The sequence below is a fragment of the Plutella xylostella genome, chromosome 27 (genome assembly GCF_932276165.1).
Source record: "Plutella xylostella chromosome 27, ilPluXylo3.1, whole genome shotgun sequence".
Lineage (NCBI taxonomy): Eukaryota > Metazoa > Arthropoda > Insecta > Lepidoptera > Plutellidae > Plutella > Plutella xylostella.
This window is the reverse complement of record NC_064007.1, coordinates 5,744,496-5,765,033: the sequence shown is the minus strand read 5'-3', so window position 1 is coordinate 5,765,033 and position 20,538 is coordinate 5,744,496. Positions and strand designations below refer to the sequence as shown.

Sequence of the window (20,538 nt, the reverse complement as noted above, 5' to 3'; positions counted from 1 at the left end):
GAGTAGATGGCGCCAGAAATGTTACAAAATATAATAGTCAACTTAGTCTGTACTTTAGACAAGAGATGGCGTTCTATGTTTATGGTATATGTTAATATTCCCTATATGTTAATATTCCCTATATGGTTCGTAATAAGCTGTACACCCCGTAAGTAGGATGTAGCTGAAAGGTGGTAACTGGTCATTCTGAACAACTTCCCAGGCAAGAAAAGGGCTATTTTATTCTCTATGGGGGTGTAAGTACCTTCAGCTGGCTCTCTCGAGTGGAACCTTTGTGCATATCCCCAAGGTCTAAACTGCCTTCCTAAGCTTGGACCATTTCCTACCACGCTGGTTCACCACGAGTTGGTGGGTTCACATACCTTGATGTGGTAAATCTACATATACAGGTTTTCTCACGATGTTTTCCTTCACGTAAGAGCGATGTAATTAAATTCAAAGTAGTTGGCGCATCTCTGGCGTGGCGGGCGCTTACCCGACTGAGCTACTAACGCTCCGTACTATTAGGGCTATTTTCTTGCCTTTTTTGTGGCATTTATTCTTACTATTTATTACATACATTGATGTCCCAAATTCTGCGAGGATAAGTAGCTCAATAATCTGCTTAATCAATTATATATTATGTAGGTATATATTTAACATCTGAATAGTGACGAGCAAAAACTTAATAATTTTGAAATAATTTAATTACCACAGCGTCAAATTAAAACACTACACAGTAAGAACATTTTCCAGTAACCACTTCCAGACCTTATTAACAATCGAATGTGAGATTTAACTTCTAAGTCTTAAAGGTATTTATTGAATAATGGCATTAGTGTAAGCGAACTCGATTGCAATTACTGGTAAAATACGTAAATGCCGCGGAGTCTGCCAGAAGATCACGGATTGGTCGGTGTGTGCGGGGAAAATGGCAAAGAGTAGATAACATACAGAAGGGAACCCATAACTGTATATCTATGCCCATTTTTTTGCATGGTCATGCGGTTGTTCTATGTGTCCTATTTTTTTTGTTCAAAGGGGAGGTTTTTTAAAAATTTGTGTTTTTTTTTTAAATAAATGAAGCATGAAGAATAATTTATTATTTTTTCATAAAAAACATGCTAAATAAAATAAGAAAAGTAATAAAAAGAAAACTAAGAAAAAAAAGAAAAGTAATAAAAATAAAAAATAAGTAATAAAAAAAGCTAATAAATACTCTTACTAACATTATTTTATTAGTAATCTGGCTAAAGCGCTGGATACCCCGGGTTCGATTCCTGACTGGAACATATGGATATCTTGACCGCGTCAATGCGTGTGTTTCGATGTTGTAAATAAAAAAAAATTAGAAAGTCTGCACATGGTCTGCACTGTGTACTCTATGGCCGTGTAGACGCTTTCCCGCGCGCGTGTGTGCGTGGCGCCATAACCCGCGGATTCTAACCTAAATCCGAATTCTGAGCTTTCCGACCAACCGAGCGAGCGCCCGTGCCGCGCTCGGCGAATTTAAAAATAAAACATTTCTTTTCGGCCAGCACGCCGACACCAAAAACTCCTTGGTTAAAAAAGAAAAAAGTTTTTACTGTTTTGTGAAAATTGCGAAAATTGGCGGCAAAGTGTAGTGCTTGGTGTGGATTATGGTTAAAAATAGTGTTTTTGCGTCATATACGAGACCGAGACCAGAAGTAGACGGAAAGCTGATAGTATTTCGGTGACATAGCGCAAAATTTTGTGTAGCGCGGGACGGTTTGACGGTCACATTGTGGATATGGCCTAGTTTTGTGTGTTTTATTTTGAAATGAGCGACTTTTTGTGATGTGACGGTGGTTGAGCTTCATTTTCAGGATAAGGAATATTAGGAAGATAAGGTAGGTACTTAATGCAATAATTGGAAGTTTTGTTATAATACAGTCATTATTGCTAGGCTGGTTTTCCCGCCTTTGCAGCACATGTAGCATGTGGGGACATCTCACTCACTGCCATCCGACCCCAAGATAGGCAGAGCTTGTAATATGGGTATCGGACAGCTGTTTTTACTACACAGATACATAGATAGGTGCATACATATTAACATCGAAGGGGTCTTACGGAGTACAAATACAGGGTGTTAACTAGAATGCGTTTGAGCGGGAAATGGGGGTTAGTATTAGTCTAACCAAGCACGTTTCTAAGAAAAAAAACATCAGAATCTCGAATATTTATGTTTAAAGTCTAAAGTAAAGTGGAAAGTTTTACCTTAATCAAAAACATGGTCACCCTACACAAACACATAACCAATGAGACATTCGATTGCAAAAGAACACACACTGTAAATTTGTTATCAACTTCACTTTTCATAATTTATTTGATGTAACTATGATTGTAATTAATTACACAGTAGGTAATAACAATTATTAAATAAAATTGAAATTATTCATGGTGATTAATGACATACTAATCAACAATTAAACAGCTGATGTGCATAAAGTTTCATAGATCGTACAGAATACAATTTATGACTTTCTAGGAGCTCAGAAAAATAATTAAACCTTTTTACTCAGAATAACGTTTTATTTTTCTTTTATTACCTAAAGATGCGTACAGACCGGCCCAACGAACGCCCACCGATGGACATTTATCACATAATACAGGGGCAGATTGAGCAACGAAGGTCAACAAAACCCGTTCGTTGGCGTTCGTTTGGCCGGTCTGTATGCAGCTAAAGATAAAAGCCCACAATGCATAACAGGATGATAACAGGGTCTACTTCAATGACGAATTGGTTTACTTACACTCGCTCATCTCGATTTGTGTTGTGTACTTGCGATTGAGACGTCTTTGATGACGAATAGTACGGAAATCCTCATAATAAGTATGGCCTCACTTTAAATACCAGTAGAATAATAACAATCTCCCGTATCATAACCATCGAGTATTTATGATAGTCATTACCTTCTCTGTGGATCTAGTCTGTCAGTCAGTCATTGTTGTTTACTTGTTTACAATCATTTTTTACAATTATTACCTAAAAGGGAAAAGGTACCTACAATTCTATCTTTTGATTACCAAGCCTTGTTCCTCATTTCGTTTTATGTTGTGCTGTGCTGTGAATACGTGTGACCTATGTTATTAAGCATAAAATGAAAATGTTCTGTATTCATAAAAGATAATTGTGTATCAATAAAGTCATACTTATGGAGTAAAATGAAATGTCTACAATGGATTGGGTACTTTGAGTACCCAAAATCTCGGTAGGTACCTTGACGATGTGGCTCCACGAGTGTGGTGCAGATACACGCATACTTTTTTATTGACCTTGGCTTTGAATTGTTTGGCCTTGATCTTGGCTTTCAAGTTCATGGTCATTCTGTCAAACGTACCTAAACCTGAATAGGGTGACTATGAAATTTTAAAATGTACTAAATAAAACTGTTTTATGTTGGTCAGCTTAAAGCAAATAAAATACGTTTTTTAATGTCTTATCGTGTTCAGTATCATCAGCTGTATCTACCATTTCCCGCTCCAACGCAATTAAGTTAACACCCTGTATATGTATCTTTAAACAAATATCTGCCCCGACCGGGAATCTAACCGGGCATGGTCACTGACCACCACGCGATATGAAAACCTACTACCTAAAGTTTCCAAACAGATCCTAGTCATATACTTACTTAGTAAAATTGCTCCAAATATTCTATACTTACATTGAGGAATTTCATCCAGAAGATTTGTTGATGTTAAGCTATAAATTCATAATGAAATAGAAATAGAAATAGAAATAGAAATATCTTTATTCATTTACAAACATCGGTAGTAGGTATACAACGTCAATTTTAAAGTAGGTACAACTATAATAGTGTGAGCATAAATGTTAACCTAACACAATACACATCGAAAACCAAACTAGGTAAACCCTGTATTATGGCTTTCGACGCCACCCTACGGACATCTTAAGCACACACTTAGAAAGTAGGTATTTATTTTATCATAGGTAAGGAAAGCAGTATCTAAATAACTAACTTAATTAGGTACTTACTTACATAAAGTTATCAACACGTAAAGTTAAGCAATACAATTTAACGGTTAAATATAGTTAGGTACAATCACCAGAATAGGTAAATAGGTATACTAATCATTTAATCACCCTCCTGCATGCCCTACGCTATGTGCTTGGGATCAGAATTACACTACATGACAAGAGGGTAATTAAAGCTTAGTCAAACAACAGCAAAAATAAATCACAACACTAAGTAATCTTTAATTCTTATGTTATCATGATCTGCATAAGTACAATTTCTAAATTATTAAATTCCGCAAGAACATGGAGGTAGTATTGAAACTAATGTACGCAGCCGTTGGTCAACGATACAAACAAGTTAGCGCAGAGAATCACAGGAATCTTAGGCGAACGCCATAAGGTGTAGTATTGATAAAAAATAATGTATACGCTTGTACACCGGTGAGGTGAGCCGGTTAGACCACTAAAACTGCGGAGTTATTGAATTTAAGAAGCTAACATGACGATAAAAATTTACATAAATGGTAAGTATTATTGTTACTTATATACACTAATTAATGAATAACAGTAGGTATTTTATTGCAATTTTAATCTAGGTAGGTACGTAATTGAACAGTGCATTTAAAGAAGCAAACATACATAAAATAGTTACTTATACCAATTAGTGAATAACAGCAGGCATTTTATTGCAATTTTAATCTAGGTAGGTAGGTAACAATAAGTCAATCTATTTTGTTTCTACAGTATAGCAACTTTTATAAAACAAAATAAAAAAAAATAAAAAATAAGTCCTTAATTATTGCTATAAAAAATAATTAACATTTTAATCTATTATTATAAGAAGATCCTCAGTAGAACTGTAGTTTAGCCCTTTCAGATAGTTAACCAACGTTGTTTTACAGCACTGCCTAGATAACCCACTAAGGTTTGTATATTTATTTATTAAGTTGTAGATATACGGGCCGCGGAAGTATGCAAAGTTTTGCGCAAATTTAGTGTTCAGTGTGGGTGAGATATAAACTTTATGCTGTAGTCTTTTGGTTGAGACATCTAATTTGGCATAGGTGTTTTGGCGAAGAACTAAATATTTTATATATAGTTGACGAACCGTAAGAACATTAGACTCCTCGTATAACTTAATAGTTGGGTAACGGAATTTCTTACTAAAAGCGACTTTTAGAACCCCTCGTTGCGCTCTTTCAACTTTGATAAGCCTCGATTTATCAGTTCCACCCCAAGATACTATTCCGTATGAAATAATAGATTCGCAGAGAGCGAAATAAGTCATTTTTATGATCTTGTTGTCATTTATATGTTTGATTTTTTTGAATATACACATTAATTTTCTAATTCTTTTACTAAGGGCATGAATGTGATCCGTCCATCGAAGGTTTCTGTCAACTACTAATCCTAGATATTTAACAGAGTTTGTTGGTGTTAGAACATAGCAGTTACAGATTGTTGGGTCATCACAGGCGTGTGCTTTAAGGTTGAGGTCTAATAATGGTTGTGTATTATTGCGGATGGAAAAGGTTATGTATTTAGTTTTGGTATAGTTCAGAGTCAGGAGATTCGAATTTAGCCATTTAATGATCTCACTAAACCCTTGCTCAGCCAGAGACTTAACTTCATCCCAAGACGAACCGTCAAACAACACAACTGTATCATCAGCAAAAGTTACGATTTTAGCGTTTTTTAATTCTTTTTTGCACAACTCATTAATGTAGACCAGGAATAAGGTTGGGCCCAGCACAGATCCTTGAGGAACACCAAAAGAGACACTAGCACTACAACTTAGCTCTCCGCCAACTCGAACCGATTGCGTTCGATTACTAAGGTAGTCTATGAGAAGTTGTAGTGGCACACCACGCACACCAATACACTCCAGTTTACGAATAAGTATTGGGATAGAGACAGTATCAAATGCTTTGGCTAAATCTAGATAGATTCCTAGACATTTCCTATGGTTATCCATTTTCTCAACTACATGAGTCACCATGGACTCAATGGCATCAGTAGTAGATGTATTGTGTCTGAAACCAAATTGATTGTTCGATAGTAAACCATGAGATTCGAGAAAGTTTAGGAGTCTTGAATTAATTACTTTTTCTATAATTTTAGCCAATGCAGGAAGAAGCGATATTGGTCTGTAATTGTCGATACTGCCTCTATCCCCAGATTTATGGACAGGAATAACAATAGCTTCTTTGAGTAAGAGCGGAAAAATACCTCTGTCCAAGCATAGATTTGTTATATGAACTATTGGCTGGGTTATATACTGGACCGCGTGCTTAAAGAAAATAGATGATATACCGTCACGACCTGTGGCTGAGGAGGATTTCATATTTAAAATAATCTTTCTGATTTCCAAATCATCTGTAGGCAATAACGTAATTGAAAAGGGGGTTCCATTAGTCAACTTAATTTTAGAAGCCAAGTCCATCTCAGATTGGTCCAACGTGTTTAGTGTTTTGTTAGCCAATGAACTACCCACGCTTACAAAAAAGTTATTTATGAAATCAGCAGAATCTTTTGGAGTTTTTTTGATATTTAGTAACTCAGAGGGCGAATCAGTGTTACTGTTAAAGTTACAAATTTGTTTAATAATGGTCCATGTTTTCTTAATGTTATTATGATATTTGTTAAGTTCTGATCTTTCATATTTCCTTTTTAGTTTATGAAGAATGTTAGTGCAGTAATTGCGATATCTTTTATATGATAGATGAAGGACAACATTTTCCGGATTCTTTTTATGCTTTTGGTGTAGTCTATCACGCCAACGCATACAACGTATAAGCCCAGGTGTTATCCAGGGCTTCAGAATGGCCTTCCGTTTAGGTATTGTATGTACAGAGGTATGTTTTTCGATCACAGATGATACGGTGGATAAGAAGATGCTGGTAGCCACATTTGGGTCGTTAGAATTAAAAAGATCGGACCAATTGATATCTTTTAGATCATTTACAACATTTTCATAGTCAACCCTAGTTGTAGTTAGCTGCGGTTTCGTTTTTTTGTCCCCTTTTTTCGCAACTGACACGACTACACTGCTATGGTCAGTGACAGATGATTTACATACTATACTCAAAGTTTTATCATTAATTTTTGCGAAAAAGTGGTCAATGCAATTAGGTCCATGAGTGGGAAATAAGTGACTAGGCAGGAGGCCATGCATAGCTAGAAGGTCTAGATAAAAAGCTGATCTTGGGTCGTCATTGTTGTCTTTTATGTCCACATTTATGTCACCTAACACATACGTGTTTGGAAATGCTTTAACTGAATCTATTACAACGCTTAAGGACGATAGAAACCGATCCAAACTATGGATTGAAGGTGACCGATATATACAAATAAATGCGTGATCATTACCAAGTTTAACAATGAGGCTATCCGCATCATCAATTTTTGGTTCAACAATATTAACATTAAGAGAGTTACGTGCATAAACTACAACACCACTATTTTGGTTTATGTGGTTCTGCGTGGTGTAAGCAGTGAAATTTGGTAAGACAGGTATATTTTGTAAATGTTGTAGCCAGCATTCAGTTAGAAAAATAAGATCAAAATCTATTTTAGATCTGTTGATGAGCACTGTAAAATCATCGAAATTGCAGTCAATACTGCGAATGTTTTGAAAAATTAAGTTGATTTTTTTCTCAGGATCAGTGAGATATTGACGGCAACTTTCAACATTATTTACTAAAAAGGAGTCACCAACATTGACATTAGTATCAATGTCGACTACAATTTCCTCAAGACTATTGAAGATAAATCCTGAAATGGTGGTCAAAAACATTGGTGGTTGATCTATTGAACATAATAACCCTACATATCATTGACGAGCATGCTGATACCTTAAGCTTTCCAAAAACATTTAAAATTAATGAGATTACAAAGATTATACCAAAATTTAATTGATATAGAGACTTTCTTATAACTATGATATTAAGTAATGGACTAATGTGGATAATCAGTCCGAACAAATAATCTCTGACCAAGAACAAAAGAGAAATACACAAAAAATACATGTTACCTAGTCAGGCGGATTTCAGTTGAGTGATTTGCGATTCGCTCTGTATCAGTACTGCGCTAGCTTCATCATTCTTTTTTACAAAAATCTTGCCATTGGTAGTCCAGCAATACTTGAACAGCTGAGATTTGACCAGATCACGTGCCAGGAAGAATAGTCGATTTGCAAGAGGCGTCAGGTGGTCAGACACATAAATGGGGGTAGTCTGCTTGAGGCCCATATGAGAAGCATTGAGCTTCACCGACTTGTTGCTCTTGTTATAATTCTTAGCTGCGGTAAGAATGCTCAACTTCGACTCCTTTGTAGTGAGTTCAACTATTAGGGGTTTGACAGCGTCCCGTTTGCCAGGAATTCTATAGATGCCTTTAATTTCCGAAGCAGATACATCAGACTTTATAGTTTTACATAAAGCGATGACAGCAGTGCCAAGCGTAGTCTTGTTTTCATTTGGTTCCACAGGTACGTTACGGATCTCTAGGACTGACTTCCGGGATTCTCGTTGCAGATGCTCCACTTCGTTTTTTAGAGCCGATATGACTTCATCCTGCACCTTAGTTTTCTGTTCAATATTATTCAATCTTATACACATTTCATCATGTACAGTTGATATAAAGTTCATGGCTTTCTCTAAATCCTGAGTAGTGCTTTTAATTTCACTCAGAGTACTCTCCCACTTCTTATGCTTTCCTTCATCCTCCGATCTCCAAGTTTGAAGCATTTCTAGTATCTCGGTTTTGAACGTCTTGAGTTCGCTGGATATAAGCGTCGAAATGTCTTCATCCGCACGCTTACGTTTTTGTCTTGTTAATATGGCTTCCCTACAAGGCGCGTCCTTATCCTTAGTAATTACTAAGTCGGAATCTGACCCGTACTTAGGAGACAGGCACTTAGCTGAAGACATTTTACCAAGTTCACTATTATAGTGGTCGCACCCTGCGCCTTATAGTGACCAGATACACTGACACTCGTACAGATGACACTTGTATGTTAACGAGGTTCACGATATATTGGACAAGTCACTGAATAGAACGATTTTTGCGAGATATTATTTAAAGTTTTACAACGATTCGCAGCAAATAACACGTCCACTCACTTGCGCTGTCCGGGCGGGGGGATGAAACACCACCATACCTAAAATTTACTGAAAATATGGACATCGTATCGGTACTAACTACAATAATGACACCCTTTTTGAATAATGGATGAGGCCGGGAGCGTTGACACGAAAACATCACTAGATATAAGATATTTATATTAAACAGACACAAGAAGATAAAAAAAAACAGTTATTTTTTTTACTTATTTATTACTTAGAAGGGCGTAGTATTGTACACAGGTATCCAATTAATTCTTCTACAGTATTTTGATATTTTAAATAAGTTTCATAAGTTCAGTCAGATCAAGCAGTACTTGTAAATTTTTAAGCTCCTTCTGAACTTATTATATTATTTAAACACTCGTTGAACGTCGATCTAGGTTTTGTGTGGTAACATAATAAAAATGAACATTATTAATCAAATTGAAGGCCGTTCAATTTCAGAACTTACAAAGTAATTATTATTAAAATTATAAACAGAAGCTTTGCATGAGAAAGTGTTATTTATCACGGTGTTAGTAGAAAAATAGCAACAAATATTTTAATTGGCAATCCTAATATGCTGTCAACATACCCTTAATTAGGCTAGTAAAATAAAAAAATCTGTGAATAAATTTATTACTCATTATTTAGAAACCCTAGCTACTTTAAGATGCTGGGAGTAGATGGATGAGATACTTAGGATAAGGAGAAAAAAAAACGGTTTCCCCATGTAGTCATAGAAAAAAGTTGTTCTGAATCCTGTTTTCGAGTCCCTTAAGTAACTAGGTAGGCATATATCCTTTTTTCATCTTCCTGTATAGCGGCACTTCTAAGCTGTTGCGACCTCTTCAAAAGAGTTAGGTAATTAATATTGCACAATGTAAAAAGAGTAGTTGCACAAATTGCACCATCAGGTGGACTTACTGCTAAAAACATTCTCTATCAGTTGGAAGTTCAGGAGCAGAAAGTTGGAAAGTTAATTTAGATCAGCAGGTTGAGGCCACCACTATACGATATAGCTGTTTTAATCTTATCATCTAACCACTTAATATGCTGGCTAAAGATAATTATATCGATTGCCTACCGCCCGCACTTTTGTCATAGTTTTACTACAGGATTACAGAACTAAAATAAGCTTTCTTTAACCATTTAACTGGAAAAAAGTTAAAAACTTAAACTTAAAAACCATTCTCATTCATAGCTTAAAAGTTCAAAATATGGTCGCTATAATATATAAAAAGTATGTTTATTTTATAATTTTCTTAATTGCAATGAATACAAGGTCTCCTATTAAGTAAACAAAAATGCCGCCACCCGCCACCCCACAACTTTTCGTTCCATACTTTCATGAAAATCCTCAATGAATGTATAAATACAATAAATGTATTTATAACTAGGTATGTTAATGTATCGAATACACTATACACACGATACTGTATAGTATATCGTATACAGTATCGCTTCAAAGTTTCAAATCTTGTTTGTGCCGGCGGGTGGTAAATAAAATACGTCACTTTCTCGTTTATTCGTACTAAAAGATCTGAGGAGCAGCGGGCGGCCCACAGAGCTTAGATTCTCATGCCGCATACACTGTTGTGTGACCATAGAGTAACCGTAAAATTAGATTCAGTCCCATGAAGGTTTTTTAGCGCTCACGCCATTTTATCCTAACTAATATTATAAGACGACCGAATGGCGTAGTGGTTAGTGACCCGACTACTGAGCCGATGGTCCCGGGTTCGATTCCCGGCTGGGGCAGATATTTGTTTAAACACAGATATTTGTTCTCGGGTCTTGGATGTGCCCGTAAAATGGCAATAGGCCCGCCCCCTATTACATTGAGACTAACATAACACTCTGGCGAAAAGTGGGTGCAGCAATGCACCTCTGCCTACCCCGCAAGGGAGTACATTAGTACAAGGCGTGAGTGCGTGTTTTTTTTTTTTTTTTTTTAATATTATAAATGCGAAAGTAACTGTGTCTGTCTATCTGTTACGCTTTCACGCCAAAACTACTGAGCTAATCTGAATGAAATTGGGTATACAGATGGTCCAGACCTTGAGAAAGAACATAGGCTACTTTTTATCGCGGAACTCCCACGGGAACACTTTTTAAGGCGAAGCGAAGCTCGCGGGAACAGCTAGTAGCAAATACGTTCAAAATGTGCAGTTCTCAAAATTAACAATTATTATAGGACATCAACTACTGAATGCAATGATTCTAGCCCCCTTATTCATAGAGAAGTTATAGGACGTTTTAGCTATTAAACTATTTTGTCCCTCTCTGTCAATGAACAATCTGTTCTTCGACAGAGAGGGACAAAACAGTGCGATAGCTAAAACGACCTATAACGTTTCTATTAATAAAAGGTCGGTTATAAACGTTTTTTTAACGGACCCTCGAAAACGTCGCGTTTGGAGTCTAAATTTAAAAATGAGCGTTTTCGATTTGTTTGCGACTGTATTTTAAGGAGAATAGACTCTCAGTTTGTATTCGATAGCCGAACCGAAGCTTTGTTACTAAAAGAATAACGACCAATTTAATAGCTTTCAGATACTGGCTGAATATTTTGTGCTACTTCCATTTACAATGATTGTGAGTCTATTGTTTTATCGTATCGGAGAGATCTGCCTCTTAAAAACAACAAAAGTGACAAAGCACAAAAGTGTAATTGCAGCCAACTTCCGACACTATCTCAAGTCGTTTGGACCGAACTGTAACTACGGAACCCTAAAAATCCTAATCCTAATCCTAACTAATATTATAAATGCGAAAGTAACTGTGTCTGTCTGTCTGTCTGTTACTCTTTCACGCCAAAACTACTGAACGGATTTGAATGAAATTTGGTATACATATGGTCTAGACCCTGAGAAAGAACATATGCTACTTTTTATCCCGGAATTCCCACGGGAAAACTTTTTAAGGCGAAGCGAAGCTCGCGGGAACAGCTAGTCATCAATAAATTAGTATTTATTTTGCTTTAGTAAGCAGCCACGTCTAATATTATAATATGGAGTATCTGGTTGACCTGGTTCCCGCTATGGCTGCGAGGCGACGCAAATAGACACGACGTGTCCGTCGATAGGTTTTAATGGCTAATAGTGAGCAATATTAGGGTTTCATCATTTTGTGTACAGTCAGCCAAAGAGATAAGTTTGCCACCCTGGTGTAAACAGCTTGATTTTAAGACTCATGGGAGACGCATGGACCGCGTGGCAGATAGATGCATGAATTAAATATCTAATATTTTTTAGATAAGTACATACAAATAATGTAATAAATATATAGGTTAAGTATTTTTGTTGTCACGTAGGTATTATCACGTAATACACTTACGAGTACGTGCAAAGAAACAGTCCCACTTACAAAATTCTGACAATTGCCCCCATTTTTTTTTTAAATTTCATGAGATATTTGAACAAAATATTCATGTTTTTTGTTGTTAATATTCTGATGCACCGTTATATTTACTTAAATATTGCAGAAAGCGTAATTAAGTTAGTTTTATCCGTTAAGGAGTAAATTGGCAATTTTCTCACTGGAACTTTTTCATTGCCCGTGAGTGTATTGGTGGCATTCGCGTATACATTATGTTTATTCGCGTATATATTATTTTTATTTATTTATCTTTATTATGGCAACAAACAGTCATGCATACAGACATTTATCAAAATAAACTTACATTCTATTATAGACCTTACTGTGCCGAAAATACATTTTTCTGACTCTACATAATTAGGTACACAATAATACAAGAACTTTTCCCGGCTCATGGCTCCTTTCCTGTGAACTACTGAGTATTGATATACTCAGGGCCTGTTTCACAATGTCTGGATGATTGCTACATGTAGGATAGTTAAAGTTAAACACATTTATTTACAAAAGCCCAATACAATTTACAGACACATAGATTTGCCAAACCGTGAGGCTTGTTGGCAAAAACATGCTCTCACTGTCTGTAATTATGTTTAAGACAGTGACACCATGACTTTTATCCCATAGGTAGCCATAATATTGTGAAATAGGCATTAAGTATAGATATTCAAATACGACGACCGAATGGCGTAGTGGTTGGTGACCCTGACTACTGAGCCGATGGTCCCGGGTTCGATTCCCGGCTGGGGCAGGTATTTGTTTAATCACAGATATTTGTTCTCGGGTCTTGGATGTGCCCGTAAAATGGCAATAGGCCCGCCCCCTATTACATTGGGACTAACATAACACTCTGGCGAAAAGTGGGTGCAGCAATGCACCTCTGCCTACCCCGCAAGGGAGTACATTAGTGCAAGGCGTGAGTGCGTGTGTTTTTTTTTTTTATTCAAATACATAATAATACAAGTTCAACGGTCTTATAACATTTGTTTAAGGGGTCAATCGGTCAGAGCTATTTATACTTATCGGAATTTATCATAATATATTTTTATGGCATTAGTTGCATTAAATGTAGCTACTTGAAATCTAAATTTGTAACCCAATGGAGCTTCCTGATACGTCTGTAACAGGTTTGATAGTTTGTCGAAAACTATAAGTAAAAGTTTACATTTTCAACTTTGCGGAAACTATCAAGTGCAAGGAAGCTTTTGACTGATGATTGATTGCAAATGACAGAACAAAATTGCAAAACATGTAAGGCCATGATTTTAAAGGAATATAGGTAAAGAAAATTTAGATATTGGGGACCATTTATGATAATCTATAAGTTTAGTAAATACTCTTTTTATATTAGAATAGGTATCAGTGTTTTTACTTATTACATTTTGTCCTTCACTCTTCATTGAAATAATATGAGATTATGAATCAGAGTTATTCAGAGGATAAAGTTCTAGTTGTAGATAATACTAGATCCTTGAGGACTAAATTATTGTCTAGACAAGTATATTAAATATTTCTGGCTAAGAACAGAGCTTTATTTATGATATAGGGTAATACTTGCTTATGATTATTATTTGTGTTTATTTATGTAGTGCGTGATGAATATTTATTTTGTAATATAAAAAGTACATAGGGTATCATTACAAATCTGTATGTAAATATTGTATATATTATTTATTCGCAGCTTCATACTAACCTTACTTATTGCCATTACATTTTCAGTTCCATCATTGACTCATTATAATACTTTCCATACTTACATTTTTTTCATACTTAGTCAAACTCAATAAGTCGTTTTATCATACCGCCCTTATGACCTACAACTTGACCCAACTTCTTGTTAAATACTAGCGTTGACCTTCGCAAGACTCACTATACTACCATAAAGACACACTTCGGCTTGATTGGACGTCGATTACTAAACTAAAAGGTTCCCCTTTTAATAAAAGTAACGTGCGATTAACAATACTGGGGTTCTTCTTCTTTGACACCGATGGAGAAGTGAATAAGTAAGCACGAATTTGTATGGCGTTAAAAAAAAACCTCTTCGGGGATTACAGTAATGAATTTCAGACTACGAACAAATACCAAGGTTTACATTTTACTGTTTCACCACAATACACTATAATAGTGTTTGTGTATTAGTTCGAAACCGTTTAATTATAGACAGATGTTTACTGAGATACGATTCGGTTGAAGATAATTTGTTTTGCTATAAATCAATAGTGCATTCGCATTTAGGTATTAGTACAAATACTATTTAAAAATATATTTAGTAAATAATAATATTAGACGACCGAATGGTTAGTGACCCTGACCACTGAGCCGAAGGTCCCGGTTCGATTCCCGGCTGGGGCAGATATTTGTTTAAACACAGATATTTGTTCTCGGGTCTTGAATGTGCCCGTAAAATGGCAATAGGCCCGCCCCCTATTACATTGAGACTAATATAACACTGGCGAAAAGTGGGTGCAGCAATGCACCTCTGCCTATATCAGTACAAGGTGTTAGTGTTACTGTTAATGTTATGTGTTTATGTAATAAATTGTAGTCATTAAAATAAAAAACCGACTTACTTTTTAGTGTATTTTTGTGAAGTCGGTTTTTTATTTTTTTAAATTATTATTTTATTTTATTCTTTTTAGTTTATTTGCAATAATTTTTAATCAAAAGTAACATGAAAATGATACCAATACTAGTCAATACGAATCATTCAAGCCTAAACACGAGGTAGTTATCATATACCGTTGAGGAGTTCCCTTGACTGCCTTCCGTTTCCATCATCAGATCAGCTCAAGGTCACCATCATATTTTTTTGTTATAAGAATTTAAGTTCTAAATTTCATTCCAATCGGTTAACAGGTCCCCAAAATGGAAATTCATATCCTGTTTTTACCCCATTTTTTTTCAGAATTTTAATCCACCATAAAATGGGACCACCCCTGAGCTTAACCCAATACATCAAAAAAGGAATTTTCAAAATCGGTCCATAAATGGCGGAGTAATCGGTGAACATACATAAAAAAAATACATACAGACGAATTGAGAACCTCCTCCTTTTTTCCAAGTCGGTTAATGAAAGGACACGGCACGGTATTCAATACAGATCTTCCACATTGAAAAATCGATCTACCTACAGAGGACAAATGAATCCGCTTTCTTCATAGTCACTCTTAATCTGTGCTTCTTAAGAATGGAATCACAATAGCAAATTCATTCCTATTGGTTTGGGAGGGGTCCACTGAATAAAGCTGTAAAATTAAGTGTCTCTCAATAAAATACGACATAAATCTGTTTATAGGAAGTGAATGCGTAAGTGAGTGAGGGGCCATTTTATAACCTGGAAATTAGGAGTCTAGAATCGTTTGATAGCAGGTTTCAATATTCAATATATTTCGGTAATAAACTTGCTAAGCAGGATAGCATTTTTGTCAGTATCGGTCGAATAGGTAACTTGAATTCCTGTAGGTTGAATGGGAGAAAATGCAATAAAGCGCTAAATCTGCCTGCTCAAATGTATAATGTACAATATTCAAATCACTACCATCTGTGTGCTTAAAACAGTATATAAAAGTACTTATAATGATACGTTGAGTTCATTGTCGTTTTATTATTTCTAATTCGTGAATCCCGGAACATCGCCACTTTGTAAATACAATATTACATACAACTGTTGTTATTTTTATTTTTATTCTGGACTGCGGCCAAGATAGTACAATAGCGACAGAGGATTATTAGCTGACTGATGGCTTTATTACGCCCAAGCATTAGAGAACGGTGAAAACAAGCGTTTATTTTACCTTATAGGCCGCGTCCCCAGTTGTCAAACTGTGCGTCCTTTACTACGCGTAGAATGAGTGCAAAGCTGATCGATAAATTGGTGTAGTGGTTTGTGACCCCGACTGCTATGCCAAAGGTCCCGGGTTCGATCCCCGGCCGGGGCAGATATTTGTACTTGGGCATTGGGTGTTTATCTGGTGTTATTATGTATAATACTTGCTCACTCGAGTGTATAATATGTATCTGCATAGATATTAAAATTATCAGAATTATCAGCTGTCCGATACCCAAATTGCAGGCTCAACCTAGGTTGAGGTCGGATGGACGTGTGTGAGATGTCTCCACACTAGCAAACTGGTGGCACTCAGCATACTAAACGAATACGCTGCTAAGTTGGCCAATGAACTATGACTTACAACGTCACCCTGTATACAGGCACTACCTCCCTCTACATCGACCCTAGATACCTATTTGTCTTTCAGGTGAAAATTTGGATTCTCGTGTGTTTGTGTTGAACAAGTGGGCATCTTTCATCATTCTAAGATTTAAGGTGAAGTTCTGGCAAATCAAAAGATTCTAAACACGCTGAATTGTAATGTACAGAAATATTGGTTCATAAAACAATTGCAAATGCTGAGAAAAATGGACTGCAGTATGAACGTTTCTTCGTCTTAGGATATGTACGATAGCTACTCATCCCCGAAATATCCCTACAAAAGTCCTCCAATTTCAACAACCGTCTCTCCCGTTCCAGGCAGCGATGGCGGACACAGCAGTGGCGGCATCAGCGACCCCTGGAGCCGACAGCACGGTGCTAGGTCCTGACGGCCAGCCAGTCCTGACGCAGCCCGCGCCCCGCAAGTCCACCAGGCCAAGGGGGAAACCGGTGCCAGAGAGGCCTAAGAGAAGTCTGTTCTGCCTAGGCCTAAAGAATCCGTTGAGGAACCTGTGCTATAATATTGTGGAGTGGAAGTATCCTTTTTAAATGTATATTGTATTTAAGTATTATTTATTAAGTACAACGTAAAGGTCGTGTCGTACCAAGAAATGAAAGAACTGGCTTGTGTTGTGAGTGTTGTGACAAATCGCGGTGCAGTGGTGAGAACTACACCGACCAGAGCAAGGCTCTTAAATTTAGTTTAGTTATTAAAGAAGAAGAAGTATTATTTAGTTACCTAGATATTTTCATCGCACGTTTTTTAGTTCCGTATGATCACAGTCTTTCAGTACCATAATGAGTTCTAGGGCCGGGAAGTTGGAGTAGGTATAAAAAAATATGGGTGAGATTTTCCAGGTCATTTCTAGTAGAACTTAAATATTGGATTGAATTTATGACTAAGTACATTTCTTTAGCCTTATCCCAGACCATTCGAGTACATGATCCTGACGACGATCTTCGCCAACTGCATCGCTCTCGCCGTGTTCACACCCTATCCCATGAGTGACACCAACGAGACCAACCAGATCTTGGTGAGTTTTGTCTTCTTCTTCATCATCATCATTATTATTTTCATCGTCGAAATCGTCATCATCTTCGTTACTATTCACCTTATCATCATTATCAACAACCTTATCACCATCGTCATCTTCATCACAATAATCACTATCATGGCGTTCATCATCATATTTATCTTTATCATTATCAGCCTTATCATTAATAATAATATCACTATCGTTGTCATCATAATCATTCACCAAAGCAAACAACTGCATCGCTCTCGCCGTCTTCACGCCCTACCCCATGAGCGACACCAACGAGACCAACCAGATCTTGGTGAGTATTGTCAAAAATTTTAACAAAATGTTACGTTTTTAGTTGGTAATATTCTTCTTCTTCTTCTTCTTCAATCCCGTTACTCCTCCGAGGAGTCTGGGGCTGACACCAGGCGCTTCCATCCTTCTCTGTCGTGGGCCAGCAAGTTGAGCTCTGGCCACGACTTCCCTTTCTCTTGGGCCTCGCTGTATATGGACCGCTTCCAAGTATGAGCTGGGTAATATTCTGGTGAGCATTTAAAGTACTTCAATATTGCAAACGGCGTCATTAAGCTAGCCTTTTCCGAAGCTTTTCCGCTAAGGAATAACTTGGTGCTTTTCTGACAGGAACGTTTTCATTGCCCGTGAGTGTATTATTGGTTTTTTGACATTCGAAATCCCATTCATTTTTGATGACTGCAAAGGAAAACCAACTTTACTTACCAGTCATAAGGAAACGTCAAAAATACAATAACATAGTGGAAGCTCTATAGTCAAAGCAAACAAAAGTTCGATGCCGCTCCCAAAAGGTGCCACAATACTTTGTTCTTGATTTTCAGCTGATGCTTCTATTAAAAATAAGTACCTAATGACTGAAATCCTTTTGCAACTTGGGTAGACATAGTAATTTATCTCATCCACGTGAGTTTGTACCAGAAGGCCTTTATAGTAGCGTAATGCTGATTTTTTTCTATATCTGTTTTCCATACTAAATATAATATTTTTATTATTATTATTGTAGTTTTAGAGGACAATTTAAAATAAAGATTTTAAACATTGGAGCATATCCGATAGATCAGTCGGTGTTGTATTCGTGTCATGTAAGTTATATGATATAAGTGATGGAATAGAAAGCTGCCCTTGTGTATTGAGCATACTCTTGGGAACTAATATCACTCAGGGAGATTGGCCGCCGTAGTCCACTTTAGGTTTGATGTTTACCACGATACCTATACAAATATTGATTAGAAAAATGGAATGCAATCTGTTATAAATAGGAAAAGTTTTCCAGAAAAACTGAACCTCGTAAAAATATAGTCTACTTATAACAACTGTCTATAGTTTTGCTACGTTAGAACCACTTTTGCTCCAAAGATTTTTATCAGTGGTCAAAACACGGTTCTATACCAGAACTATTATTATAAAGTTTCGCAAAAGCTCCTTGATTTTCCACATGTTGCCACCAGCAATAGGTACAGCAAAATGGTTGTTTTGGTTCTACAAAGTGTTATAAAACTTTTTCGTATCCGTTATCCGTAACATGCAAAGGAGAATGGCCATTTCTTTATGGTGCCATGACCCAGAGCGGCCATTGATGAAACATACACTGATGTGTAGTCCACGGACTACAGCATATACTGGTATTAATTTTATTATTATGAGGCATGGGAGAACGAAGATATAAGTGCTGAAAGATCAAGTCTTTCTACTGTAATAGATGTTACCCTCGAGCTAAAAATTGTTTTTAAAAGTGTTCCCGTGGGGATTCCTGGATAAAAAGTATTCTATTTTACTCCGGGATAGCGGGAAATTGAATAGAATAAAATAATTTTTGAAATTCGTCTCTTTATAAACATAGGTTTCTGAGTGTGAAATGTGCAAAAATAATTATAATATTATTTGCATAAATTAAATCATGTTATACATTTAGCGATGCACTATGTATTGGGAATCCCACGATTTACATTATAAAACTTATTTTGCGTGTAATATTCATCAAAATCCTCTAATTTACATAAATCTTTATTCAACGAAAAAATAAAAAATTTTTAATTAACTTTTGAACCCTAATATGTCAAGAACCCCATGGTTTAGATTTTTTTAAATATTTTTCCCTGATAGTAGACATTTTTATCAATAACTTAAAATAGGTTTGGTTAGTGGCTGCTAACTTACGCAAAGCGGGTCAGATTTCGCCATTCTTCTTTCATTTTAGAAAAACAAGTATTATATCTTCAGCCATGTCATAGATAGAATATTGAAGTCAATTCATTTTATTATAATCTATTAGTTATATCCCAAGCAGTTAATATAACAAACAATATTCTTGGAACTGTACCGCTCGTTACACGTTAGATTTAACTAAACAAATCACGTTATAATCTGCGAGCGCTGACTCACCCATTCATGTTCATGTGCATGGTACTTAGATTAAAGATATATGAACTAGATGGGGTGTCACGTAGTTACATACAAAAACACAGAAAAAAATACCACCCTGGAAAAGAACACAAAACATCAAAAAAATAATTATCAAAATCGGTCCATAAATGACTGAGTAATCGATGAACTTACATTAAAAAAAACATACAGATGAATTGAGTGGATGAATATCAAACTGCCATATGTCCACCTACCTGAAAAATTGACTTTTTGATTTGGTCGTGTTCTCCGTTAAAATGTCAGTTTGCCTATGCCCTTCAAGTTCCAATAAGTGCAAGGCATCCATGAGAAAAAAGCCGTTAAAAAAGTAAGTTTTTTCAAATCCTTTTAAGTCTAACCGTTTCGCATTACAAATTTTCACAAGTCCATTCCGGCCAGTCATAG

General features: G+C 36.2%; 2 protein-coding genes across 2 annotated transcripts in view; one reads left to right on the top strand and one right to left on the bottom strand.

Annotated features, from left to right (window-relative positions):
- Positions 1–1,427: 1,427 nt before the first annotated feature.
- Positions 1,428–20,538, top strand: part of LOC105387767 (muscle calcium channel subunit alpha-1) — a 41,864-nt gene continuing 22,753 nt past the window's right edge. Inside the window, exons 1-3 of the mRNA XM_038110180.2 lie at positions 1,428–1,850; positions 16,994–17,211; positions 17,604–17,709. Of these exons, the coding sequence (XP_037966108.1) occupies positions 17,000–17,211; positions 17,604–17,709 (318 nt within the window). The 5' untranslated portion in view covers positions 1,428–1,850; positions 16,994–16,999. The remainder of the gene's footprint in view (positions 1,851–16,993; positions 17,212–17,603; positions 17,710–20,538) is intronic.
- Positions 8,017–8,910, bottom strand: LOC125490782. The gene has a single exon (XM_048631098.1). It carries the CDS (start codon positions 8,908–8,910, stop codon positions 8,017–8,019), a length of 894 nt encoding a protein of 297 aa, XP_048487055.1.

What these genes read in the sequence shown, in the direction of transcription:
- LOC125490782 (XM_048631098.1), bottom strand. Translation starts at nt 8,910, where the DNA reads ATGTCTTCAGCTAAGTGCCTGTCTCCTAAGTACGGGTCAGATTCCGAC.